The 18,527-nt window shown below is 35.5% G+C and overlaps 1 protein-coding gene across 1 annotated transcript in view; it reads right to left on the bottom strand.

The window, feature by feature from the left end:
• Positions 1–727: 727 nt before the first annotated feature.
• Positions 728–18,527, bottom strand: part of CFAP20DC (CFAP20 domain containing) — a gene marked incomplete at both ends in the record, with an annotated part of 79,939 nt that continues 62,139 nt past the window's right edge. Inside the window, 2 exons of the mRNA XM_082004445.1 lie at positions 728–840; positions 5,056–5,147. Of these exons, the coding sequence (XP_081860571.1) occupies positions 728–840; positions 5,056–5,147 (205 nt within the window). The remainder of the gene's footprint in view (positions 841–5,055; positions 5,148–18,527) is intronic.

Below are 18,527 nucleotides of genomic sequence, written 5' to 3'. Positions count from 1 at the left end.
TGAGAGTTGAAGCAATCACGCTTACTGCTCTTCATTCCTATGGTAAATTACAGCAGTAAAGTAGACAGTAGCTGGTCCTCTCAGCCTGCCATATTCACCCTGTTGTGGTCTAGACTTATAAACTGCCCAAGCACAAACCTTAAAGTGCACCACACTGTACACGCTGTACCACCCTGCAGCTTTAACATCATCCCATCCCATACTGTAATATGCAACAGCAGAGAATTTCTTGAAGATGAGGAAAATACTGCTTTCTCTGATGACTAAAGGGAAAGAGTGAGCTTATGAAATAGAGGCCTTTGAACAACACACTATCTTAGAGTACAAAGAATAAGATAGCTCAGAACCAATTAAAAACATACAGTAAGCAAATAATGAAAGAAATTAACTTTGAGTAGAACCATCATTTACAGATTAACACCACAAACCCTCTTGATTCAACTGCATTTGTTTCCATATAAAACCTTTGAATATTGGAAATCAATTAGACTAACAAATAAATGTTTTAGTCACAAGGAACTTTTATGTTATGTGATTTTTCACTGCACTCCAACTTAATATAAAACTTGTAAATAGTGACTTATTTTTATAAATATATTAATTTGCAAAACTATTAGTTAACTCAAGTTTTAAGTTACATGATAAATTATACAGCTCAGTCACACTTTACAAACAGTTAAAAGGTAAACCTACTCTGAATACAAAATGATATCCTCTCATAATCTGTCTATGCCAATTCATAGTACTTCCCCGAATTTGGATCAAAGTAACAGTTCAGACATGGATCATACAAAAGAGTCAAAACTTCCTCATCTTCTTCAGCATTGAGGTCATCTTCACCTGTGTTAAGTGTGAAAAGTAAGAATAAATCACTCTTGCTCACTTACTTAGACAATAACATGGAAATACCTTTGTCAGATGTGACAGAATTTTTCTTTAAAGTGTTTAATCTTTTGACTTCTGAACTGTTACCTTCAAAATGACAGCAATTTACACATTTTTATTGTATTTCTGAAAACTTGTATTTAGTTGAGGTGAAATGATGTCAGTCAGAATTTGCTTAACAACTGGCCTTTACAAAGTCCAATAGCGCAGTTCACCAGAAGCACCTTTACTGCTAGTGGTTCAAAGTATTCCGAAGTGCTATTTTTCTTAAACAATAATGTTTAAGAAACATTAAGAAACACAGTCAGTGTGTACTTAAGACCTGTAAGAATTAAAGAATTTGAATGTCTTCTATCCAATATGTGACCTAAATGTCCAGTATAGGTAAATCTGTACAAAAGAGCTTTCAATACCAAAGAGGAAATAAGATTCTTTCAGACAACAAAAATTTTAAATCTGGGTTGTCTAGACCTAGATATGTAGTTATGTAAGTTATGTAAAATCTAAGAATGTTTTCAGGTAACAGAAATGAATCCTTAGGCTGAAATACCCTGATAAAGCCATATAGACTTTTATTACAGATGCTTTATATATTGTAGCTCCTTTTCTAAACCTGTCTGTCTTTCATATAAGCTAAATCTAAGTTATATGATCTACAGCTTTTTGATAGGAAATAATTCACAGTTGAACGCAATCTATATCTTGAATTTCATCATAAATGTTCATCTCGTTCTCAGACTGCTAATACAAACTGAATGCTTTGTCTGCCCTAACACTTCATTATAAGTAATGGCCTGTTATGCTAACAGCAGCAGTTTCATAACGCTCAGAAACTATTTACAGCCAGGATCACAACGATATATAGGTTACATTATCTAGAGACCAGAAAGTAGGTTGGCGCATTTAATGCATACAGAAGGAGCGTGCACTTTATCGTTTGGGAAGAGGTTTCATTTTGTTTCCTCAGCAGCATTAGCAAATGCCATCAGAAAGAAACTGTCTCTTACCGTAAGTGAAGGTACTTCATCAGGCCTGGTAAGCTAAATGAGGTTAATTGAGATATTTTGTTTGGACAGCTCTTGGGAAAAACTATGCAGTGCAGAAAGACGGCGTAGAACTGAATGTCTTTTTCTACACTTCAGATCATAGTAAAAAAGCAAATGGTATCCATGCCTTATTCCCTCCCATAGCCTTGTATTTTCACCTGAAACCATACCATTTCCACTGAATTCTTCCTTTTATTATTTTGCTTTTCCCTACTTATGCTTCTCAAAAATTATTTTCTTTTCTTCTCTAAGGTTAAATCCCCTTCCCTCTCTGCCTCAGAACTGGCCTCTCAATGTAGTCCCTGGTTTGATTTAGGAATAAGACATTCTTCAGACTCATCAGGGTGTACCTCTTTCCCTGTATGCCTTCAATTCACACCAAATTAGAATTAGATTGCATCCAGGACTAGCTGGATTTATACCTTTATAGCAATAATTCCCTGCATATATTTTCATTTGAACAAGATGAGAACTTAGTTTTCTAGATGCATCTTGTTTTTAAAGATAGGCTTCTTTCTTTCAGCACAATATCCTCAAAGGCATTTTAAGGCATTTCTAGATGTTGCAAAAGATTTCCAATGGCAGCATGGAGTATTCAGTTTTGAACAGATTAAAAAAACCTATGAAAACCTCACTTCTGTTCTTCTACTTCCTAAAAAGAAGTACTAATTAAATTAAGAGATATTCTTCTACAAGACTCAACTAATATGTAACAGTTTCATTAGAAGGCGTCTTTCTACTTTCAAATGATATATTGTGTGCAACCTGACCATATATTGGAATGAAGTGTCCATGGCCAAATTAACTGAGAAACAAGTCTGTTTCAACGAAAATTTCCATAGTGGTTTATGCTGTCACCATTCAGACTTTTGGGGTCGGAGTTGCTCGGGATTGCACGAAAAAAACTCTGGGCAGTTTGAATATCATGGTGAAAGCAAAATCAAAGCTTTTGTTCTTAAATCACTGTAAAATTAAACAGTATTTTAGGCTAGAAAATAACTTGATTTTAAATGAAAATTTAAGCCTGTGATATACATTATAGAGAGATGAGTATTTTTTAGTTCTGAGCTGAAAGAAGACTGAAGATCATTGGTACCTCTGAATACCTGTCATATTAAATGAAATGCTGCTGCACTGAAATCACAGCAGCTATTGTTTTTATGGAGAAAGGCTTTTGCTCAACATGTCTAAACCTGGGTAAAAAAAGAAAAAGTTTTTTCGAAGTGCTAGAGATGTATCACAGGACAAGACCTATTCAACATCTCTTTCAAAAACAATACTCCAAGCCATCTAGTTACCACGACCCATCAAGATTTCTTAAAACCAAGATATCTAGGAAAACACACAGATTCTAATGTTTGATAGGTACAACCTAATCTGATAGGCATGTATTACATGGCACTGCATTTTCACACACCGCCATATTATGTCCAAAGATCTGTGTTTAACTTCGGCATGCCTTTTATGTGAGCAAACTATGGTGGTTTTCTCTCAATATAGCGCAAGGACTTTATTTTCCAAGGACTGCAAACAATCAGAACGGAAGGTTTGGAGTTCCTTGAAGATGCTGTATTTTGTACAGGTACCCCCTTAGTTTGCCACTCAGGCCTCCCCTACCCACAGCTGCTATGATTACTCTGCTGCTTCTCTGTACTTTAATAGGGAAGGGTGTCCAGTAGTTCAGAAAAAATCCAAACTGTCCTATTTAGGGAGGGAATGTCATGGAACAGCTTTGCTTTTCTCTCGTATCCTCCAACTTCTTGGGGAAATGCAGCTTGATCATGTAAACACTATGGCAGGTTTTCTGGAGTATTTGAAGACAGAGCATTTTCTGCGTGAAGTTATCAAAATTACAATACCATACATACACATGGGTCAGAATTTAATTTGACTTAATAAAGGTACAAAACTAAAAAGCCAAAATAAAAAGCTATGGTATATAGAGATTTTCTGTTCTCCAAATGTGCAATCATGGACACATGATATAAAATATTTCAGCATAAAGGGAAAGGAGTTTAGGAACAATTCACAAAACAGTTTGGAAACTGTAGTGCGAATAACAGAAGAAATCCAACATATTCCCAAGTATACTTCCTTTTTAAAGCTTTTGAAGGATAATTATCCAATTCTTAAAATTTACAGAAATTCTAGCTTTACTGCAGCAAGTCTTGGATTCATAATACTAACATAAAAAAATTCTCAGAGACCTATCACAAAATGTGCCTTTTACTCAAGGATTACTGTCCAGTTCTCTTTGGCTTACTTAGGACACTTAACAAAACATATTATTTGATACTTCAAAGCAAGGCCCTTTCCTGACAGAAAAATTCTATTTTGCTGTCATAAACAATCACAAATATACATCTGTGAAAGCATTCCCAATTTGAGGGGCATAATCTATTTTAGACAGTGAATCACTGGGACATCTTGATCCCTCAGGCAGCCAAAATACACAGGTCAGATCTATGAGATTTCATGTTGAATTCCCCAGACCTGAAGAAAAATATAGTTAACTACCCTGTTTCCTAAGACAACTGATAAGAAAAAAAGGCATTTGAAGAAAACAAGGTATTATTTTTATTTTATTGGTGTTGACTTTCCAGTTTCAGCTAATTTGTTTGCCATCCTCTAAGCAAACACCATTAATAAACAAAAACCTGTAACGCTTGAGGTGGTGTCAACAGTCTTTACTCAGGATATCATGCTGAGATTTCATTTAGGGCTAAATCTGAAATTCTTCTTCATAAGAGAAGTATCACTTACGTAAGTGTAATTGTGCTTCTGAATAAAAATGTTTAGTCTTTGTGTTCTTTCTTGCATAGGTTTGCCATCCCCACTAGCATAAATTCCCTACTTTAAACAAGTAAGATGTATTTTTAAGAAGTTAATCTGTATCAAGCCAGAACATTAGGAAACCACAACTGCCTAAGTTACTCTTTTATCAGAGGCAAATAATAGTGCATGAAAACTCTGCTAGCTTGAGCTGGGAATAATAAATAAGAGAACTTGGAACCAAAAAGTAGCAGTATAGAAAATTATGAAAAGGCAGCACCAGCAGTACAGAAACAGCATTTCGAAATGTCTTTCTACCCAGGGCCTTTTCATTGTCTTCATAAATTCCTACCTGGAATACTCTGATTTGTTGAAGATTTAGCGTGCTCTTCTAGTTGTTGGCTTCCAGGAATGATGGGGGGACTAAACACGTTCAACCAGTCCCTGAAAAATACAAATCAAAATATCATTCATAAAAGCACAGTTTGTGTTTCTATTTGTTCTAATTCTTTTGAGTTTTAAGTCCAGTTTGCTTTGCAGATTTCAGCTGGCATTGCTCTCTCACCAAAAGGTGTACATGAGGTGTGATCCATAACCCACACAACTATACTTTGAAAGCCTATGGGAGTCACGTGAGTCTTTTTCTGAGGAATAAAGACTTCAGATGGACAACCTGTGTTTGATGAGAGACTGTGCAGGTCAATTTGATTAAAAATCCTTACTCTCTCTAAGAAAAAAGGCTTAAAGACAATCACAAGAGATGTGTTTGGTTGCCAGTGACTTGGCACTGCTTGGAGCCCCCCCGTAACGGGGTGACATAGCACGTGCCATACCTTTCACAGTCTGGATGGTTGGTGAGTTAGAGCTGAGTTTAGACATGAGATGATGCCACCAACAGTGTGATACCAACTTGATGCTCATAAACTGTTGGGACAGCTGATTTGTATTAAATAATTTAATCTTTCCAGTTTAATTTACCTTTAAATTTTTTCAATAAAGGGATGGAATTAGTGATCAGAGCTGAGAGTAACATACTAACAGTTTTCTAGTGCTTTTAAGAAGGAAACATTGGATTGAGTCAGGATCTTGCTGTTGAGAGAATTAATGATATTGAAAAAAAAGCTTTTTAGGTAAATACATTATAAACAATTGTTTGTAACAATTTTCTATTGCTATAAAATGCTATATGTTATAAATAAAAAATTTGTTATTGAGCGGAACATGATTTTAGCTACCAGCAAGACCATACAGAAGACCCTTCTCCTCACAGCTGTCACATATCTACTTCGCTTCTGTAAAAATAAAGTTTTGATGGGATCTTTATCATAGAGGAGGCAGTATGGGCCTTCTTCACCTGTTCAATTTAATAGCAATTTGTGCTTCTCCTGAACACTACTTTGTGATGATAGCTTTTAAAAATGATTTTCACATTATCATACATTCATGCAAAGTTCAATGTTCATTTCACGTGTGCCACTTTATGATACACTGTCTTTGACTGTTACAGTTCAAAGAAAAGAAAACAGAACAGTCCTTTTAATTGTTACTCTTACTGCTTTTTACAGCAAACTGAACTGCAGACTTCACTGAAAAAGTGTGTAGGAAACACAAGAATGGAAGGTCGCTCATATTATACTATCAACCAGAGTAAGATAGGCCTGGAAGGACACAGCTAAGTCACCAACTTCAGACATTCCTTGTGCAGGTAACAACATTTTGTAATTACTTTCAAATATGAAACTAATCTCTGTACATTGTGCATAGCTGATGCTTCCTTAAGTTCCCATCTCTCCTCTTCAACGGTAAAGAGCTTTAATACATTAAAGCTTCCATATAACCATTAACTAAATTATTGCAAGTTAACACTTGAACATAGAATTCAAGGCACCTCAGTAAATCGTCTCACTTTGATAGAACCAGATCCATTCTTTTTGATCAACCTATTTCACTGCAAGGCAAGGGGAACGGAAGAGAAAAGGGGTCTTTAAATTTCCTTATGTTTGCTTCATGCTGGTGGGAACAGTGCAGCTCTACAGAGTAAATTAAACTTGGTTTGGGGAAGATTCAACTTGGTGGTTCCAACAGCTGTCACAAAACCATTATGCATGCAAACTTGTGCTGGAGGCCAGTGAGATTAGCCAGAGCTGTAGAGGTAACTTCAACATCCATGGCTTCCTCTTAGAAGGCATGAAATTTTCCAAAGCTTGAAAGATTTCATTACATCGCCAGAATGTAATTGTCTCATCTCAGTTGTCCAAGACCAAGTAAACAGGTAATATACTTCTACTTTCTGAAAAGCCTTGATGATCTCAGTAAGATTTGCTACTGACAGAGAAATTTGGCAAGGCTCAGTGATGTGTTATAATTGCTAAAATATGCCAATGGCACTTTTTTGTGTTAGATTTTTCTGCTACTTCTGGACTTGTTATTGATTCCACATCATCTCCTGTTGGCATGTACACATAATCCAGGGTGAATCAGGGGACAACCACCTATCTGTTTGCAGTCAAAATGGAAAAAACTAATTTTCTGCCTCAGGAAACAGAACTGCTGGCGTAGAAATCCAGCAAGTAGTATAGCAGATTTAAAGGAAGAGATATTGAATTTTCCATCATTTCAATATGCAAAAAACATACTTCAAAATTTTTTTATACCATTATATTATTTTCACATATATGGCCAACTTCACAACCAATCCTTCTCCTCTTCTGCTGTTCAGCTACTGCCAGTGAGAACTGGTACAACTAATCCACACAGCAATATGCTTGCCTAGACATCTCATTATTAGTGCTCTCGGTCATTACTCACCATATTTGCATTCCCTGAATACAGCCAAAGGCTCTTTGTTTACATCAAAGCTTCAAAAGTTTTTAGGAATAACAGGAATAAACTGCAACAATTTTAGAGAAGGTAAGGAGGAACTATTAGTGCTAATCTACATGTCTGCTTGCCAAGCTACCCTTTCTTCCAAATTCACAACAGCTTTTTTAAGAGACAGTGATGTCTGAGGTCCAGAGAAAAACTAGACTATTTCTGCTAGGAAGACTGCTGAAGCAAAAGTGGTGCAAGGACAAAGACACTGCTTTGCTTCTAAAGAGAATTATCTCAGACCAACAAATGCAGTTAGAAAAGTAAAGAAGCTTTAGAGTATACATCCAGTTATACAGGTCTGGCACAAACCAGAAGAGTTTAAAGATACATGTTTTTCATATAAAATATGTATCAGAGAATTTCTAAAGAAAATAGTTGGTATCTGGAAAGCAGAGAGGATGTTGGTAAGAAGGAAAGATAGTAAGACAATTACCTCCAATGGTAAAGAAAGAGACAATTTAGAACATCAAGGGAGTGAGGTAATCATGTGTCATTAAACCAGTATTTCTGTTAAATCAATAATTTTATTACTCAGGAAATTTATGAATTTTAGTTTGAAGTCTCATCTCTGGAAGGTCTTCCTGACAGATCAAGTGTGAGAAATCAGAGATGGGATGATTTGTGAGCAGCCAGATGATTATATCTTTGATTTTGTGCTTCATGTACTGGCGTCAATTCTCATGTAAAGGAGTTGTTCAGTTTCATCTTTATATTTATTTTGATGCATCTGGTTCAGTAGATGAATTATTATTTTCTCTAGCAGATGCAAGTGTAAGATCTGGGCGTTTTGACGGTTCTAAAGGGAGGCAAAGGAGTGTTTATTTATGATACAGGCAACAGGTGTGTTGGCAAGTTTGGTATTTCCTATTAACACAGTCTAAATTCAGTTCATGTTGTTTTCTCTCAATGTCCAAGAAAAATGAATACTTTTGCTCTTCAAACCCCTCCTACCCAGACAAGTAATCAAAACCCTACAATATTAGGGATTTGTTGTTGACTTAATATTAACTTTTAAGGTTGAAACATTTTACACAATATATATTAAAAACTGGTTTCTTACTTCCATTTAGCGATGGAATCCTTACTAGACATTTAGCGATGTCTAAATCAACTTTTCCTAAAATCTTGAAAAAAAACCCCATCTCGTGTGCTGAAATCTTCTTAGCCAAACTGCAGTAGAGACATACACAAATACTGGCAGTTGATTGATAAACTTCCTGAAAAGTGGGTTTACAGTTGTAATTCTGACAGATGCTGTAGTCTACCAGTCAAGACAGACTTTTCCACAACAAAAACTGCATCCTAAATGCAACTAAAACATGTACGTGTGTGAGAGAGTGTATGAGTGAATTAAAAAACAACAACAAAATCCTGAAAAATTTGTAGACCTTGCCTAAAAGTAGGGCCCAGCATGGAGACAACTGTCAATGTTCTGAGAAATGCAGACTGTGGCCTGTGTTCCCATTGTGTTTTTATTCTAACTGAATCAAGAATATTTTTTTGGGGACCATCTTTAAGAAGCTAGTTTATCTCCTTAAAGCAGAAAAGCTAATCATGCATTCTGACTAATTAAAGATACTCTATTTATGCTATCAATGCCTCCAGCTGCAATCAATACTATCAACATGCAATAAACTATCTACAGCTTTCCTGATAATAATGTGGAATGCTAAGTATTATCTTTTGACATTGTGACATGCATTGTATGAAGGCTCAGAATAGCTTCCACACACATTCAAAGTACCATGCCCCTTCAATGCTTGCACTGAAATTCTTCATTACTCTGAGAGCTATTCTCCACACCAAAATATAATTTAAAAATGTTAACAAATGTTATATAATCTTGTTATATCATGGTCTTATATTAAAAAAATAGTTTCATAAAATAATTGTCATGTATTGAAATATCACGATAGCTGAACTGTGATGGAAACCAAAAGAACTTTTTTGACTTATGAACATTGTTTTCAGTTTTATGAAAGTAGGTTAAATTTTGCAGAAAAAGGCATCTGTCAGAAAAATCCATTGAGAAAGTTAGTGACGCTTTATTAAGTAGCACTTATCAATGAAAATGTATCAAAATTATTACCATCAATAGAAATCCAGAGAATCAGAGGGTTTTGATTTAAAACTTAATGAACACGTTTGATATTTTGATTTTTTACAAGTATTTTTGCTTCTTAGTCTATCCTATGGGCTGGACTGAGAAAATGTCAAATTGCTTAGTATAAAGATTTTTAACATTGCTGAGAATTCTCAATTCATAGCATACTTTATCACATTTCTTTTGGATCAGATTTAATTTGTATTTCTTAAATCAATGGGATCATTTAATCCACACTATTAACAAAATTAAAATGCTTCAGTATGGTTTTGTTCAACAATCTAGACAGGAATTAAAAGTAATATTCAAATTTATTCAAAGCCTGGCAATGTACTTAAAAAATGCAAGGCAAGGGCTATATTATATCAAATCAGGGAATGAAAAAACAACATCAGTTTTGTTGAACACATCAGATTGACAGACTATTAAGCATCTGAAAAGTACAATCAATAAAGAATAAAACAGACAATATTTAACTGTGTAAACTACTTAGTAAAAAAAACTTTATCAATACAAGAGAAGGACTGGCTCATGCCTGAGTGATAATAAGAGGGGAACGTTTGCTGAATTATTTTTTACAATGGATAATTTGACTAACTTTGCAGAGGGCCAGAGAATGCCAATGTGTGAATCAAGAGCACAAAAATATTTTAAGGAAAAAAGGACCAATTCTTGACACCTTGTGCAACTATCAACTAAAATCTCAGCACATACTTCTGTTGTATTAGTAATGTATAATGCCACATGAAGCAAATTTTGCTGCAAATGCTCAAAGTGAATAAGTAATACTTTACCATGATCCACTGAATGCAAATGCCAGTTCACATCAAAAGTATGGTTCAGTATAGCCTAAATATTCGATTCAGCTAAGATGAAGACCTATTTTTCTTGCTTGTCTGGATTTTTAATTGTATCTGTTGAAGAAAGGTTGTTAGAGACTAACTCAGTTCCTAGATAAATCAATAAGAAGTCACCTAGCTTTGTAACACGCCTCACCTATTCCCTGATACACCTTTTCTGGAGCGTGCATTACTTGCTAGGCTCCTCTAGATTAGCAGATCTGAATTTTTAATTATTTACCTATCTGCTGAACTTCATGCATACGTGTAACTTCATTACCTTAAATCAGATTACCTATACACACCTATTTGGATTCTGCTTTGTAATATATTAATTATGTATGTGTAATAGGAGGGTTTTTTTAATAAGAGTATTTCCATAGAAATAAACTCTTCAATAAGAGTTTCAGTAGTGAAGCAAGGACTTATGAACACTATTAACAATAAGGTATGTTTGTGTTATGTACAAAATGCAATCATATTTGAAAAAATGTTGAAATGAAATTTCAGGTCCTGCCGCTATACGTCTGTAATAATTGTGAAGTCATTGTAGCCTTCAGTTGTCCATTATTGTATCTAAAATGCTTCAAACAATTTCAATTTTTGAACATTCTTAAAGCTCTTCCATAAATATGCCATAACCCAAGAAATATTCAGTATTAATTTATACATCAATAACTCAGTGCTACTAAATCAATAATTCAGTGCTACTAAGCTCCAGGTGGGAAAAACAGTATCTTTATAATGGAAAACTAAATGAGTATACAGAAGAAGATATACTATCAAAAGAATACAGACTGTAATTATACATACAAATCAATGATTTTTGAATGCACATTTTCATAAGAAAACTGAAAAATAAAATAAATACACATGTCCATATGACTTTGCATGAATTGAAAGCTCTATTTTAAAAAGAAATATCGTAAGTATTTAAGTGCAATCTGGCAATATCTTGATGATTAAAAAAATGCAAGCCATGAGCTACATTGTATTATTCTCCTGGAGTGTTATTGCACTTTCAAAATATCATTAAATCAGCACAAACCAACACTTATCATTTCCTGCACATTTTTCACAGTGAGCTGCATTCTGACTATGAGTAATCTGTTAATCTGTTCTTTGCCTCACAATCCGTCAAAGTGACAGATTCATTCCATCCCTAATACATAATATCTTCATTTACTGTATGCCTTACTGGAACTTTCTGGTTTTTGCTAGCACTAAGATTTGGAAAATCACGAGCATATTTACAGAATGCCTTTTCCTTCCTCCAAACCACTTCAGCAAGTCCAGCCTGCCAAATACCGTAGAGAGACCTCCTAAAAACCTAAATTGTTTAATTTTCAATGAATTAATAACTAAAGTGATGATAAAATGTACAAGTGCCACTGTGCATAGAAGACTTGAATTTGCTCCTCTTAAAGTCTTAAATCTGTAAATGATCTGGTTTACTAGACTAGATTCAAGGATAACAGAGGAAATGTGAATTCTACTTATTAAACAAGATATTTAGCTAGTGTAAGGTGCTATTACAAGTGTGTACAGTATAACCAGGCTGACTGGTATTAACTGAAAATTTGAGCTGTTAATGTTATCCTGTTTTTCTTTCATTATCAAAGCTCAAATGATAAATGTGTGCAGGTTATTAAAAACATAGTCATCTGCATCAGTCTAAAAATACGAATGACCTGAATTTGGAGGTATAACAGCTTAGTAATTAATATATTGTGCTATTTGGTCAATATTTTGCAGTTAAATACACGAAACCTCTATCATAGCTTCTGTCTTGTCATCTGTAAACACTGGAGATCCTCTGGAAGAAGAGCCACTGGCAAAGAAAGGGCCATAGCAACAGTTCAGCTGAGTGTTGAAGGAGAGATTGCAACACCCCGTGCACAGGGAATCCTGGACTTGTTACAAGAAAACACCTGTCTCTTCCTTTCAATCCAAGAGATCTTAGAGGCATGTAAAATCTTTTACTGCCTATTCTCCATCTACATATAAGCACAGTCAGACAACTCTGTTTGCATGACCCAGGAATATTCAGAAAAAGTGTGGAATCAATAAAAATTATTCTCAGTAAGTCCTGAAGCTATGGAAAAAAAAAAGAGATAAACTACCTTATATTAACATAGATGCAACAGCACATTTGGAAACGTTTGCCATGTTTTATATTCACACCCTTAGTGTTTATGCTGCCACTTTTTCATGTTCTCAGATTCCCATACAAGGGAAAGCCATTTTTGGATTATTTTAACAAGCTTTTCCACGTTAGACACTTGGTTCTCAACCACCTTTCTGGAGCTAAGCTTTTTACCAAAATGATTAAAAATTTTAACCTTTTCAACTAGATGTTTCCTGTGCCATTTGCTTCTTTTGTCATGTTCTTTTTCATGCATATTATAGACTGGCAAATGCAGCAGAACTTTGCTAGTTCAGATTAACGATTGGGAGACCTATTGCAAATTACTCTATTTTGTGGATGAGTAAAGTAACTGAACAAGTACAATGAAAAGCCAAAGTACATTTTGTCATACATTGTTCTTGCTCACTTATTTTGACAACTGTTGTGCAATTTTATAATATTTCATAATGTAATATTGTCTGTTTTGCAGAAGTAATGGGAGTTGTACGACTTTGATATTTTAACGAATCATAAAAATAAGTATGCTGCTTTGTTTGCAAAATTCAATCTTTACATTTGCTTCTTAAGTTACTCTGCTATTTAAGCCTTTGCTTGGAAATACAGGAGAAAAAGACCTTTTGTGTCTGAATTCCACAGCATGCATGCTGGAGAAGATCTGATATAGTGCAAACAAATGTTATAGCCACAATCCTTCTTTTACTGCACCATTTTTTAGGTGAATTTAATCTTACTGAATCGCTCAATGGTATAATACATGCATCAGCTATTGGAATGTTTAGTTTTCATCTGGGATGGATGAGAGTACTTGAATGGTAGTCTCAAAGCTGAACATACTTTTAATACTTGAGAGTTTGCAGTAGAGGTGTTTTTGTGCTGGAATCATTGATATATCATACAAATTTTAGGTGCTGTGATAATGGCAACATTTATGGCAACAATAGGTTCTAAAAAAAAGACTTTTCTAGCAGAAACTTTTAAAGAAAGTGAAAGAAATAATTTACTTCCTAAAATCAACAGAGTGGTTAGAGTTATCCATAGAAAAAGGTGTTCATTATATTTAACTAATATACCAGAATTTTACCAATATCAAGTTTGAAAAGAAATTAAAAATCTATTTAGTTAAGGGAAAACGTTTAACCATTTCACGATTCATTATCTGAACTACTGTGCATGCAGTACAATAGAAAATCACATTGTTCCATAAAGTAGTAATTAAGGATAGGGGTTCTGCTTTTTTTTTCTTTTTTTCCTTAAGGTAAAACCTACAACTTTGACTATAGTCATTGTCCTCCCCAAACATGTTAATCTCCACATCAATGAAACAGTTCTTTTGCAATGATAAATCTCAAATCTACAACGTTTATTGTAATTGGAGAGATACCTTTACCAAAAGGAAGAAAACGCTATTAGGCTTTTTTTTGTTCTTTTGTTTTGTTTTTTGAGGTGTGTGTGTGGTTTTTTTTTTGATTGTAGAGGAAAGAAGATTGATGACATCCTGATCATCTAACGTAACACATGTAGGTTACAATGACAAGACAGCTTGCTTTAGTCAGCCTGTACCAAGCCCATGTGAAGTGAGGTCAGAGACTATTAATCATTTGTCAAAGACTGTGGGCCCTTATCAGCCAATTATAGCTACAAGGAACTTTATATCACATCCACAAGTGGCAAAGCTATGAAGGACTTAAACCACAGTACAGTGGTGACACTTTTTATAGATAGAACAAATCTAGACAAAATGCTGGCCTGAATTGCACCATTATTCCATTTAGCAATTTTAGTAAACACTTCATAATATCGCTGGTTTTCCTTAAAATTTTAGGGATCTTGTATGCTCCTTAGTTTTAAGAGGTTTCTTTTTTAAAGATCCCATTGAAGAAGCAACTGACTTGCATGTACACAGCAGACAAATCTAGCTTATTTTACAAGTTAGCTACCGGACTGGCTTGAGGATGATCCTGAATCCTACCACTTCAGAGTAACCGGAACACTCACATTTCACAGCAAAATCTATGGTCAGAACATCATGGAGAAGAACAAGATGCTGGAAAGGGTAGCTAGGAACCTAATAAAATGACAACTCATTGCTTCTTCAGATTCTTTCTGGAATTTTGTGGCTGACAATTTACATAATCAGCTACAGATGGACTCTCAGTGTCAGTAAGGAGGCTTAAGACTCTGCTCCTGTCTCCACATTGGGTCATGATCATCCATCAGGTGGGGCTAAGTTGAACACATAGGGCTGAATGGGTAGGGTACGCTATATGCTGATGCATACGCACACACTTTCACATATCTGCCTGGCAAGTGTGAGCTTCCAGCAGTGAAGAGGAGATAGAGGTAGAGCTAACAAGGGAGTACAGTTCTATTTACTCCTGGTAATTCTGTGCAGGTAACCCTGACCAAGCCCACAGCAGAGGCACAAGCAATACTTCAAAAAATCCTGTTCATTGATCGATACATTAAATAACTTCTGCAGGTTCCAACCACCCTTGTCAGCCCCACATACACAGAATAGTTTGGGGGGCTGCTGATTTTAGAGCTCTTAACATATGAAATCTACCAGCCACTCATAGGGGCAACAAACTGAACTTCAGTTTAACAATTATTTTCATTTGTGAATGAAACACAGCTTGATCACTCATTCTTTGGTTGGAGACCACTGATCAATAGACCTTCTCATAAAATGATGTCTGTATTTTATGTGCTAATTTTATATTCTTGGATATAGTCCAAATCAGGCAGACATTTACCACCATCAAATTTCTGTGCCCACAACTCACTACGGGAATAATTTTTTTTTAAACACATACAGTTAAATGTCTGGGTAAAACCTAACTGAAAATTTGGCTATGTACATTTTGTATGAAATTACTTAAGTAGAATAGACTGCTTGTGAAGGGATACCCAATGAAATGCTGAAATATTTGTGTCCTACTTCAGTGTGGTTTCTGGGGAACAGCTGTTTGAACTTCAGAGGAACAAGTTTTCTTTGGTAGCTTGGGAAGAGTTGAGTGGGATGCCAGCAGAGGACCTGGTGAGGCAATGCTTATAAAGGAGAGTTTCAACTTATAAAAAACTCTCTCTCAAAGATGGAAAAATCAGCTTTTATCAGAAATAAATTTTCTGGAGAGCACTTATAGAAGTTCAGAAAGTCTATTCATAGAATTAGGCTCAAGTGATCTTTTTCAGAGAGCAGCTCCACATTTTGCAGTTCAGTATGGCTGAAATTCCTCTAGAATATTTACTTTCTTTCAGCATTCCCTTTCATGAAACTTCCAAACCTTCTATGACACACAAATATTTTGGAGGACAAATGCTTACTAAGTAGGTGCAGGGTACCCAGCAATTTCCAGTGCCTGCACTGGAGGAAGAAGTAACATAGATAGTTACAGCTTGCTATTTGGAGAGAAGAGCGCAATTCTGACGTTCAGCTAGGACTGTGCAGCACATCAGTCAGTGGGAACTGCATAGCTAAGGCTTGAAACACTGCGTATCATCTTGCTCATCTGGCTCTGTAACCTCTGCAATCAGCCTGTCTCCTTTCATTAACTGGTTCTACTCCTTGCAAAGCAGCATGATGTAGAGGTGATTTGGATTGCAGTGGCAATATTCCTGGCAGACTTATGACCTTTACCCAGTGGAACCAATGGAAAATGAGTCCAGCTGGGTCTTTTTATTGACTGCATTTCCATTATCTTCACAGGTGCTTTCTTTCCTGGCTTGTTCTTTTATCTTATTATGGACAGAAGCTACATTTACTGGACAATAGCTTCCACATCGCGCTCTTTTCATTTCTCAGAAAACATCACTACTACACTTTTTAAAGTTACTTGAGACCTGTCAAATTCTTTATCCCTCCTTACAACAAACTAGTTGTTTCAGTAAGTGCATCATGTAACTGTCTTCATGCCATGGCATTTATACCCGCGCATCTACAGAGGATATATCAATTTTTCAAATATTCTGTGTGTTCCCCTACATAGCTACAGTAGGCTTTCAAAGACATTTCGACATTTTCCAGTTGCTCATACATTACTTGTTAAAATTGTTTTTAAAAACAGTTTGGGAAGTAAGTTATAGAATTACCATTAATTTTATCTCCCTCTCATTTAGGTACACACCCTCTGTGAAAAACATTCGGAGTTTTCCATTACAAATGAAAGGTAATGGTGTGAATAATGGTATTCAAGTCACATCATCTCGTTTTTATATCATGATGCAAACTGACCTCATAATTTTGTCATCTTCTGTATTTACAGCCCAATAATGCTTTTCTGGCAGTTCACAAGGGCTACTAAATTTATGAGGCACTTTCAAGTCAGGTATTTTACGAATACTGTGCCTGCATTTCTTGAAAATGATTTCTAGAGAAATTTAAGTCTACTGTCTAGACTGGATTAAAATAGCCTAAGAACTAAGTTGTAATTTGGACTATTTTGTTTTAAATTTTATTATATGGAAATACAACTTTTCATCGTTGAGCATATTAACTTGATATGATGAAACAGTTTATTTTTACAGATAATGGTGTTTATTCTGTTTTTCAGTATATAGAATGTACCGAGTACTGAATTGCTTTAGCACATGCATAAAAATAACTTAATAAAACCTGACTCAACCAATATATGGGCAAAAAGAAGACAAACAATGTAGCTTGCACTAAAATATAAGCAATTCTAATGCCATGAAAATTATGAAACCGATTCTGGGATAAAGAGTCCTCGACAAAGTGTCAGTCGCAAGATAGCTGATATCTTAAGTCTGTAGACTACAGTCAAGCGTCTCCATTCAATTCATCCATTGTAACAATTCACAAGGACAGAGATAGTTCCATTGATAACGAGCACCCAAGGCAGAGAGGTTTTCTAGACTAACATGAGCATTTTGATTTACATGAGAAAGGGAACAGGAATCCACCATTATACTTTAACTCCAGTAATACATTGTGTGTAGTAGGAAATAGATGCATGTTGCAATAACTGACACATCTGGGTGAACTTGCACAGCAAGTTTCATAGCGTTCACTTCATAAAATCTAACAAGGTAATAAAAATGTGGATGGCAAGTGAGACAAGTGACTGAAAACATCTGTGTGAGGAGAAATGCATATTATCTTGCACAACTGACTGGCAGTGTGCTATCATAAAACATTTCATATCATGTTGATAAAAGATAAAGAAGTTGTGTCTGAAACATCCTTTCCTTCTATTCCCCCCAACACACATACATCGTCCAGTTAAACTCGGACAAGCAAAATCCACATTAATCACACCAAGTGAAAGTGAAACAGGGCTACTTTCTAAAATAAGTAGACCTCTTGTTCAGTCTCTTAAAACATTGACAAAGTGATGTTGGGGCTTCACAGAAGGCAGTTCTGAAACCGGACAATTAATTTTGATTGTCTCAGTTTGATTTGTCCCTAGCCACCCTCTCCCCTTATGTTCAAATCCCCATCTCACATTAAAATCACAGGGATTTTGTTGCTGATTCTAAACAAAACAGATCAAGCTACCTGGCAGCCAAAATATGTTGTAGACAGGATCCCTTTGAACTATCCCACAGCACTGTAACACCCTCTCCTGACTGGGCTATTGAAAAGCCCTGTCTAAATAAGTAGCATTAAAATTTTTTGTAACAAATGGATTCCTTGACACCTACAGTCGCATACAGCATTCTGGTTCTAAGCCTTCAGAACAGAGATGAAGAAAGAAATAGGTGTATGTATGTAAGATGAGGAAGATTTGCTGAATCACACATCAAAGCAGGTGTAGGAGCAAGGCCTATGACAGTTACTTAAAATACAGTGGCACATTCAAAACATGCAGAATTCAGTTCTGCATTCCAGGACAATGCAGACA

The sequence above is a fragment of the Phaethon aethereus genome, assembly GCF_964289735.1.
Source record: "Phaethon aethereus genome assembly, chromosome: 11".
In the NCBI taxonomy this organism is placed as follows: Eukaryota; Metazoa; Chordata; class Aves; order Phaethontiformes; family Phaethontidae; genus Phaethon; species Phaethon aethereus.
Note: the sequence above shows the minus strand (reverse complement) of the source record. Positions and strands in the feature narration are given on the sequence as shown.